A 9,695-nucleotide genomic window follows, 5' to 3' on the forward strand; every position below is an offset into this window, starting at 1 on the left:
GGTTGGGGTTAGTTTTTCGGGTTTAGGGTTAGGATTAGGGTTAGGGTTTAGGGTTAGGGCTAGGGTGATGGTTCTTAATTTCTTCTTTTTTCTTTTTCTTTTTTCCTTTACCATTGTTTTCCTTTCCTTTTTCTGTTTTTTCCTTTTTCTTCTTTTTCTTCTTTCTTTTCATTTTCATTTCTTTCTCTTTCTCTTTTCTTTTGCTTTTTGTTTTCCTCTTTTCTATTTTTCCTTTTTCCTTTTCCTTTCATGTTTCATTTTTTCCTTTTTTCTTTTTTTCCATTTTCCCTTTGGTTTTTCTTTTTTTTTGTTTTCTTGTTTTCTTTATATTTTCAATTTTTCTTTTTTATTATTAATTTCTTCTTATTCTTTTTCTTTTGTCTTTTCTGTTTTTTTCTTTTCCTTTCTTTTTCCTATTTTACCTTTTTTCTTTTATTTGCTTCTTCCTTTTCTTTTTTCTTTTTCCTTTTTTCTTTCTTTTTCCTTATTTCTTTTACCTTTCTTTTTTCTTTTTTCTCTTCTTTTTATTTTTGTTTTGTTTTTCCTATTAATTTTTACTTTTTATTTTTTCCTGTTTCTTTTTTCTTTTTTCCTTTCCTTTTCTGGTTTTTTTCCCTTTTTATTTTTTTTTATTTTTGCTTTTTCATTTTCTTTTTAAATTTCTTTTTCTTTTCTTTTTTTCTTCGGTTTCAGGTTTAGGTTAGGGTTAGGGTTTAGGGTTTAGGGTTTAGGTTTTAGGGTGAGTGTTAAGATGAGGGTTCTTAATTTCTTCTTTTTTCCCTTTTTTAATTATCTTTCCCTTTTTCTTTTTTCTTTTCTTATTTCCTTATTTCCTTTTATATTTCTATTAATTCTTTTTCTTTTTTCTTCCTTTTTTCTTTTTTTTCTTTTCCCTTTTTTCTTTTTTCATTTTCTTTTGTTTTTCCTATTCCTTTTTCTTCCTCTTTCTTTTTTCTTATTAATTTCTTTTTTCTTTCCCCTTTACTTTTTCTTTAATTTCTTCTTTTTCATTTTTCCTTTTCCTTTTTTCTTTTTTTCCATTTTTCCTTCTTTCCCTTTTCATATTTTTTATTTTTTCTATTTCACTTTTTCTTTTTCCTTTCATCTCATTTTTTCTTTTCTCTTTTTCCTATTATTCTTTTGTTTTCTGTTTTCTGTTTTTATTATTTTCTTATTATTTTTCTCTTTTTTGTTTTTCTTTCTTGTTTTTCTTTCTTTTTTTCTTTATATTTTCACTTTTTTCTTTAATGGGAAAAAGAAGATAGAAAAATGAAAATGGAAAAGAAAAAAGGAAAGGAAAAAGAAAAGGAAAAGGAAAAAAGAATAGAAAAGGAAAAAAGGAAAAGAGAAAAGAGAAAAAGCAAATAAAAAAACAAAAATTGATGAAGAAAGGAAAAAAGAAAAAGGAAAAAGAAAAAGGAATTAATAAGAAAAAGAAAAAACAAAAATATGAAGACAAGAAAAAAGAAAAAGGAAAAGGAAAAAAGGAAAAAGGAAAAAGGAGAAGAAAAAGCAAAAAGAACAGGAAAAATATAAAAAATTAAAAGAAAACGAGAAAATGAAAATAGAAAAAGAAATAGAAAGGAAAAAAGAAAAATGGGAAAAAGTTAAAAGTAAAAGAAGAAATTAATAAGAAAAATAGAAAAAAGTAAGAAAAAAGAAAAAAGTAAGAAGAAAAAAGGATTGGAAAAAGAAAACAGAAAATGAAAAAAGAAAAATGGGAAGAAGAAAAAAAGGAAAAAGAAAAAAGGAAAAGGAAAAATTCGTACAAATATAAAATGAAAAAAGGAATTAGAAAAAGAAAGGGAGAACAAAAAAGGAAAGATAATTAAGAACCCTAACCCTCACACTTACCCTAACCCCTAATATCTAACCCTAACCCTAACAGTAACCCTTAACCTGAACCCTAACCCTAGACCCGAACCTGAAACCAAAGAAGAAAAAAAGAAAAAGAAGAGAAAAAAGAAAAAAGAAAATGAAAAAGCAAAAAAGGGAAAAAGAAAAAAAGGTAAAACTAAAACAAAAAATGGAAAAACGAAAAAAAGAAAAAGGAAAGGAAAAAAAGAAAAAAGAAAAAAGGAAAGGAAACAAGTAAAAAAAGTAAAAATTAATAGGAAAAACTAAAAAATGGAAAAAGAAAATGAAAAAGAAAGAAAAAAGAAAGGAAATAGAAAAAGAAAAGAAAGAAAAAAAATAAGAAAAAAGAAAAAAGAAAGCAAATAAAAAGAAAAAAGGTAAAAAAGGAAAAAGAAAGGAAAAGAAAAAAGAAAAAAGAAAAAGGAAAATGGAAAAAGAAAAATGAAAGGAGAAAGGAAAAAGGAAAAAGAAAAGGAAAAATAGAAAAGAGGAAAACAAAAAGCAAAAGTAAAGAGAAAGAGAAAGAAACAAAAATGAAAAGGAAGAAGAAAAAGAAGAAAAAGAAAAAAGAAAGAAAACAAAACAAATGGTAAAGGAAAAAAGAAAAAGAAGAAATTAAGAACCCTAACCCTAACCCTAACCCTGAACTCAAACCCTAAACCTTACCCTAAACCCTAAACCTAACCCGAACCCTAAACCCAAACCCAAACCTGAAATAAGGAAGAAAAATGAAAAAAGAAACAAAAAAAGAAAAAAGTGAAAATATAAACAAAAAAATAAAAAGAAAAAAGAAAAAAATGAAGAGAAAAAGAAAAAAGAAAGAGAAACGAAAATAAAAGCAAAAAACAAAATCAATAGAAAGAAGAAAACGAAGAAAAAGGGAAAAGGGAAAAAGGAAAAAGAAAAAAGGAAAGGAAAAAATGGAAAAGGAAAAAAGGAAAGAAAAAAGAACAAACAAAAAGCAAATGAAAGAAAAATAAAAATAAAAAGGAAATGAAAAAGTGTAAAGGGAAAAAGAAAAAGGGAAAAGGGAAAGAAGGAACAGGAAAAAAGAAGAAATTAATGAAAAAGGAGAAAAAAGTGAAAATATAAAAAAGAAAAAAGAAAAAAGAAAAAGAAAAAATAGGAAAAAGAAAACGAAAAAGAAAATAATGAAAAAGAAAAAAGAAAAAAGAAAAAGAAAAAAGCAAATGAAAGAAGAAAAAAGAAAATAAGGAAAAGGAAAGGAAAAGAAAAAAGAAAAGGCAAATTAAAAAGAAAAACGAAACAAAAAAGAAAAAAAATGAAATGAAATAAAAAAGAAAGAAAAACAGGAAAAAAGAAAGGAAAAAGAAATGAAAAGAAAAAAGGGAAAATAGGAAAAAGGAAAAAGGAAGAAAGAAAAAGATAAAGAAAAAATTAATAGAAAAAAGGGGAAAAAGGAAAAGGAAAAAAGGAAAGGTAATAGAAAAGAGGAAAAGGAAAAAGAAAGAAAAAAGAAAAAAGAAAAGTAAAAATGGAAAAAGCTAAAAGAAAAATAATAAAAAGGAAAAGAAAAGAAAAATGAAAAGAAAAAAGAGAAAAGGTTCATTTTTTCTTTTTTTCTTATTAATTACTTTTTCCTTTTTCTTTTATTTTTCCTTTCCTTTTTCTTTTTCTGTTCTTTTTCTGTTTCTGTTTCTACACCTGCTTCTTTATTAATTGCATTAATTCCCATTAATAGCAATAGCACTTAGACGTATATACCCCATCATAATGCTTTACAGCCCTCTCTAAGCAGTTAGCATATTGCCCCGAACAATGTGGGTCCTCATTTTACCAACCTCGGAAGGATGGAAGGCTGAGTCAACCTTGAGCTGGATCAAACTGCTGGCAGTTGATAGAATTAGCCTGCAAGGCTGAATTCTAACCACCATATATATAAACCAAGTTTATATATATATAAACTTAGTCATTACCTCCGGTAAGGTTAACAGCACACTTGTGCATAAGGGTCAAGGAAAGGAGGGATTTTTCTTTCATCACAATACTTCTCTATTTGGAGGTGAAGGACACTGTAACTCATGTAATGGTTTCTCCAAAGTTCTAATGAATTATGTGATTTCAGAAAGATTTTGGTGAATAAAGTAGCCTCACTAGGAGGGGCACATTAATGTTATCAACTCTAACCCAGAAACTGATCCTGGTTCATCTCAGGTTTGGAATATTTCTTCCACAGAACGAGATTGGAAAGATCCAATCCATCCTATATCAGTAATTTAGGATTGTACCAGGCCCTCGCCTTCAAACTTTTACCTCCTCAACTCATACAATAACTGATTGTAACAACATAACAAAGAAAAGCTGTAACTGAGTGTTGGTATTTACATTGCCCAAATGAAAAGAGAATTCCAGTTGTGACTGAGTCTCTGCTTAGACTTCAATTGCTTGAGACTGAAGCATTTTGAGATAAGCAGAATTGTCTCAAAATATCCCAATTCTAACAAAATGAAAAACAACCTTCCTCGTGGTAAGCTTGGAAAAAGCTTCTTTCATGAAACATGAACATCATTTTCTCCTACAATGAGACATAATGGAGTCTGAGAGTATTGAGTGTACTGTTACAACACACTTAATGGGACAATGGGAGGTTAATGTGTTACGTTTCGGGATCGGTGAGACATTGACGAGGCGTTTGGTGAAAACAGCAACACGTTTATTAAGTTAACACAGAAGCGAGTGTGAACTGCCACTAAGCTTCTATTTATATGGATCACTGCTAGGCGGCGGCCAATAGAATTAAAGCAGTCTTCCCGCTTAAAACACAAATAACAACTTTGGAGTTTGAACAGACACAATAGTTAACTAACAATAATGGTTTCCAAGTATTTTACACCAATACATAACACCCCTTCCTCCTAGATGGTTCACAGTCTCAAGTATTGAACATAGTCCTGCAAATACTTTGGTGGCCTTTTCGACTGCTCCAAACATCTCGGAACTGCTGGAGGTTCCCAGTCTACCAGCTCGCCTGCCAGGCTGGGTAGACCAGTGTTCTGCGACCTGTTTGCATTGGGTCGCCCTGAGTCTTTTTGGCTGGTCTGTTCCAATAGACCCAAGCCAAAAGTCCATTGGTGGAACAGTTCCCACTGAGCTGGAAATCAGAGCCATCTGCCAATTCGGCTCAGTGGGTATAGACTCTGCGAGTGGGGGTAAATTGCTGACCGCAGACACACACACACACCTGTTTCTTCTGCTGGGAGTCTTGTTGGAGTATGCAGACTCTGCTAACGGGCCGCTGTCATGCTGCCCCTGGGTCAGGGTTTCACGAGAGTCTTGGGCCAGCAACTGGTTCGCTAGCCTCCAATGCAGTTGGTTGATGTGCCGTCGGAGCACTCGACCGTCTTCCTGAGCCACTTCATAAGAGAGTGGCCCTGACACCTTAGCAACCACAGCTACCACCCACAGTGCCCCTTAACCATAATTCTGGGCCCAAACCCAGTCACCAACTTGCAAACTTCATGGTGGTTTTGGTTGTGCTGAGTCCGATGCAACTCGGTCTGGATGCAACTGATCTAACTTAGTGATCAAGTGCCATCCCCATCTAAGTTCTGCTGGGCTTCTGCCCGTGGAAGTGCAGGGGGTCGTGTGTTGCAGAGTAAAAAGTCAGCCAGCCCGTTCTGCCAGTCTCCGGTTACGATCCTCTTTAAGGATTCTTTGGTCAGTCAGACCATGCGTTCTGCTTGGCCATTTGAGGTCGGGTGAAAGGGGGACAAAGTGGCGTGCCTAATCAAGTTAGTCCTCAGAAAAGACTGGAATTCTGCAGCAGTAAACTGAGCCCCATTGTATGAGACTAGCACGTCAGGTAGCCTGTGCATGGCAAAGATCCTGCACAGTTCCTCGGTGGTCCTGGCAGTAGTCATAGTTGGGACGGGTGCAACCTCTAACCACTTAAGAGTGACTGTCCACCACAATGAGGAACTGCTGTCCCTGAAATGGTCCTGCAAAATCGATGTGGATTCTTGACCACAGGGCTTGTGTGGTTTCCCATCAGTGGACTGGGGCATGAGGCATTTCTGGCCTGGACTGCTGGCAAGTGTAGCAACTGTGTACCTGGGCCTCAATATTCAACCCTGGCCACCACAGGTAGCTTCTCGCGAGTGCCTTCCTCCGGACTATTCCTGGATATCCCTCATGCAGAGACTCTAAAACCCTGGGCCTTAAGGAGCTCGGGACTATGACGTGACTCACGACTCCCCCAAAGAATGCAGCCTTTATGAGCTGAAAGCTCATCTTTCCTCCCATAAAAACTTTGGAAGTTTGGCCCCGGACTAATGTCTGGCCATCCTGTGTACACCCAGTTCAAAATGCAGCTTAGCATTTTGTTGGAGGCTGTCTCAGCAGCCACATCCCCAGCATGAAGGGGAGACTCCAGCAAATCCTGAATAGCCAGGATGCGTGCAGCCGGAGCGTGGTCTGGCTCTGAGTGTGGCAGGGGCAGCTAAGGCTATCTGTGTGGCTCATTTCTTTGCCCAGTTTGTGAATCAGGCTGTAATTATAAGCTGAAAGATAGACCACCTCAGCATCTGTGGAGATAGAATCTGAGGTGTTTGTTCGTGGTGAACAAACCTAGAAGTGGCTTGTGGTCCATGAAGACCATGAAATGGTGGCCGTACAAGTAGTCATGAAATTTCTCTTTGTCTATTTGGGCGTAGTTGCGTTCCGCCGAAGACAGAGTCCTAGAGTAATAAGTGATGGGAGTCTGCCTCCCATCAGCCATTAAATGGTTCAACACGGCCCCTACACCGTATGAAGATGCATCACAAGCAATACTGATAGGCAGATTTTTGTTAAAATATGTCAGCACCGAGTTAGACGTCAGCAGTGATTTGACTGCCAAGAAGCTTTCCTCGTGGACTCTCGTCCACTGCCACTGTGCCTTTTTGTCCAAGACCCTGTGTAATGGCTCTGCCACTGCGGCCTTGTGTGGAAGGAAGGAATGATAAAAGTTGAGTAGCCCTAAGAATGCCTGAAGCTCCCCTTTGACTTAGGACTGGGAGCCTGCTGAATTGCTTTAAGCTTTGATTCCACTGGGTGAATGCCTGTGGCATCTATGCGGAAACAGAGGAACTCGGTTGAATCTACCCTTATCTTGCATTTTTCCCTTTTCAGTTTCAACCCTGCTTTGTGGAAACGCTGAAGAATGGCTTTGAGCTGTTCTCCCAATATTTCTACTGACTCCCCAGCTATGAGGACATCATCTAAATAAGGGCACACCCCTGGAATGCTTTCTAGTGTGCACTCCACCACACTCTGGAAAAGCTACACTGAACCCAAATTGTAGGTGTCTTACCCTGAAAGCTCCCCTGTGGGTGACTATGGTCTGAGCTTCTGCCGTGGCATCATCCACGGACAGTTGTTGGTAAGCTTGGGCCAAATCTAATTTGGCAAATACATGACCTTCATGTAGTGACGCCAGAATATGGCTGACTACAGGCACCGGATATGCATATTGTTGAAGTGCTCTGTTTATAGTGCACTTGTAATCCGCGCATATGCACACCTCCCCATTGACTTTAAATGTTGTAACCATGGGTGTCTCCCACACACTGCTATCTACTGGCTGCAACACGCCTTGTTGCACCAGCTTGTCCAGCTCTGTGTCTATTTTTGGTTTTAGGGCAAAAGGCACTCTGCGAGGCTTGATCCTGATGGGGGTTATGGTTGGATCAAGGTGGAGAACAATTGGAGGTCCCTTGTACTTGCCTAAGCTAGGGCTGAAAACATCAGCAAATTTCTGGCAAACTGCCGACAGGTCTGCTGCATGCGTTCTGTTAATGCCAGTCATGTGAATGCCCAGGGCATTGAACCAGTCTAAGCTGATGAGGCTTGTGCAGTGGCCTTTGACTACCACAAAGTCGAGTGGACCCTCAAACTCTTTGAATTGAACCTTGAGCATAGCTTCTCCCTTAACTGCTACGCGGGAATTTTGGAAGTCCGTTAACAGCAGATTTGATGGCTTGAGTGTAACTCTTTTGCCTCTGCAGTTGCAAATGTTGTTAAAAGTTCTTTAAGAAATTATGGAGAGGGCTGACCCTGTGTCCAGTTCCATGTGGCAGGGAATTCCTTGAAGCTTGACTTTAAGCCTAACCTTTTCTTTAAGGGGGCGATGGACACCTGTTCTAAAAACACTCCTTCTATTGGAGCAATAACCAACTCTGTTCTGCCCTGAGCACCCCGTACCTTTTCTGGGGAATTTTTCTTGTTGAATGTCCCTCTGGCGACCGTTACAGATGGCAGCAATGTGGCCTTGTTTGCCACATGCCAGGCACATTGCTGTACAGAACCTGCACTCCGAACGCCTGTGACTGCCTCCACAGCCCACACATCGAGTGAAGGGAACTGCCTTCTCAGATGGCCGCTGCCCTCGTTCTGGCAGCTTCCTCAGCCGGTCAATCTCACTGTCCATGTCAGGGTTGTCGGCTCTTTTGGCGTCCTCATGGTGGACAGTTTCTGGGCTGGGAGTGTTCTTGGAGAGCCGTAAGGCTTTGACGGCTCCCCCAGCAGCTTCTTTGGCCATTACCTCTTTCAGGGCATCCTGGAATGTCAGGGTTTCCTTCGCAAACAGTTTCTGCTGAAGGTCTGTGTTCCTCAACCCGCATACCAAACGGTCTCTCTGTCTTTCTTCAAGGTCTGTGAAATTGCAGAGCCGGGACGCCTGTCATAACGCGGCTATAAATTCTGCTCCCTTTGCTCAAACGCATGTCCCCATGCAGTGACGGAGAGCTTTGGCTCAAAATGTTCCTTAAGCTTTTTCTTGAACTTGGAGTAGGCGACCGACTCTAGTGTAGCTGGAGCAACTAGGTTTTCAGCTATATCGAATGTCGCCTGGCCACACACGCACAGTGGTGTTGCGGCCTTTAAGCCATCTTTGCTAACTTGGTTAGCCTGCAGATAGTTCTCAACGCATGAAATGTACAAGCTCCACCTCTCGGGATACGACACGTCAAACTCCAACAGCTTGCCAACCTTGGCCATGGTAAGCTGTTGCTGACCTCTCAATGCCTTGTGCTGCTAAGGGCTTCTGTGTTGATCCTAGGGACAGATCCTTAGGATGTGGGTGCCTCCAGCATGGCTTGCTGGCAGGCAGAGGGGGGAATGTGGTTACTACCAGGGCGCTCATGCCTGGTCTTACCCCTAATGACTTCTGGCTCTCTCCTCCTTGGCAACACATCCCACCTTCATCGCCACTGTTATGTTTCGGGATTGGTGAGACATTGACGAGGCGTTTGGTGAAAACAGTAACACGTTTATTAAGTTAACACAGAAGCGAGTGCAAAGTGCCGCTAAGCTTCTATTTATACGGATCACTGCTAGGCGGCAACCAATAGAATTAAAGCAGTCTTCCCGCTTAAAACACAAGTAACAACTCTGGAGACAAGCAGTCTGGAGTTTGAACAGACATAGTAGTTAACTAACAGTAATGGTTTCCAAGTATTTTACACCAATATTTAATATGTGTTTATCAAAATGCCCAGAAGTTAATTGACTCAATAATTAACTTCAATAGAGTTAGATTTAGCTCTGAAAGACACTGAGCATGCACCAAAATTCAGGACAGATTATTTTCTCACTGCTCCTGCTGGTCAGTGAAGAAGGGCTGCTGATGTTTTGAAGCCTTACAAGTACTTTCCTAGCTGAAGATCTTGTGCATATTAGACGTTTTGAATCAGTTAGCATGACTTGTGTGCTGCTAAAACCACTGAAAAGCAACTTGACTGGGTGGATGAATGTGTTTCTCTGTATTTTTTTTCTAGCTCTATGGCTAGGCCTTTGATGGAGGCCGGATCTGCAGAAGTTGGCAGGTGCAGATTATTGGA

The 9,695-nt window shown here is 38.7% G+C and overlaps 1 protein-coding gene across 1 annotated transcript in view; it reads right to left on the reverse strand.

The window, feature by feature from the left end:
• ESPL1 (extra spindle pole bodies like 1, separase) overlaps positions 1 to 8,284 on the reverse strand; it is a gene marked incomplete at its 5' end in the record, with an annotated part of 45,517 nt that extends 37,233 nt beyond the window's left edge. Inside the window, one exon of the mRNA XM_081318964.1 lies at positions 8,059 to 8,284. Within this exon, the coding sequence (XP_081175090.1) occupies positions 8,059 to 8,284 (226 nt within the window). The remainder of the gene's footprint in view (positions 1 to 8,058) is intronic.
• Between the last annotated feature and the right edge of the window lie 1,411 nt (positions 8,285 to 9,695).

Source organism: Vipera berus (genome assembly GCF_964194415.1).
Source record: "Vipera berus genome assembly, chromosome: 2".
NCBI classification, from domain to species: Eukaryota; Metazoa; Chordata; class Lepidosauria; order Squamata; family Viperidae; genus Vipera; species Vipera berus.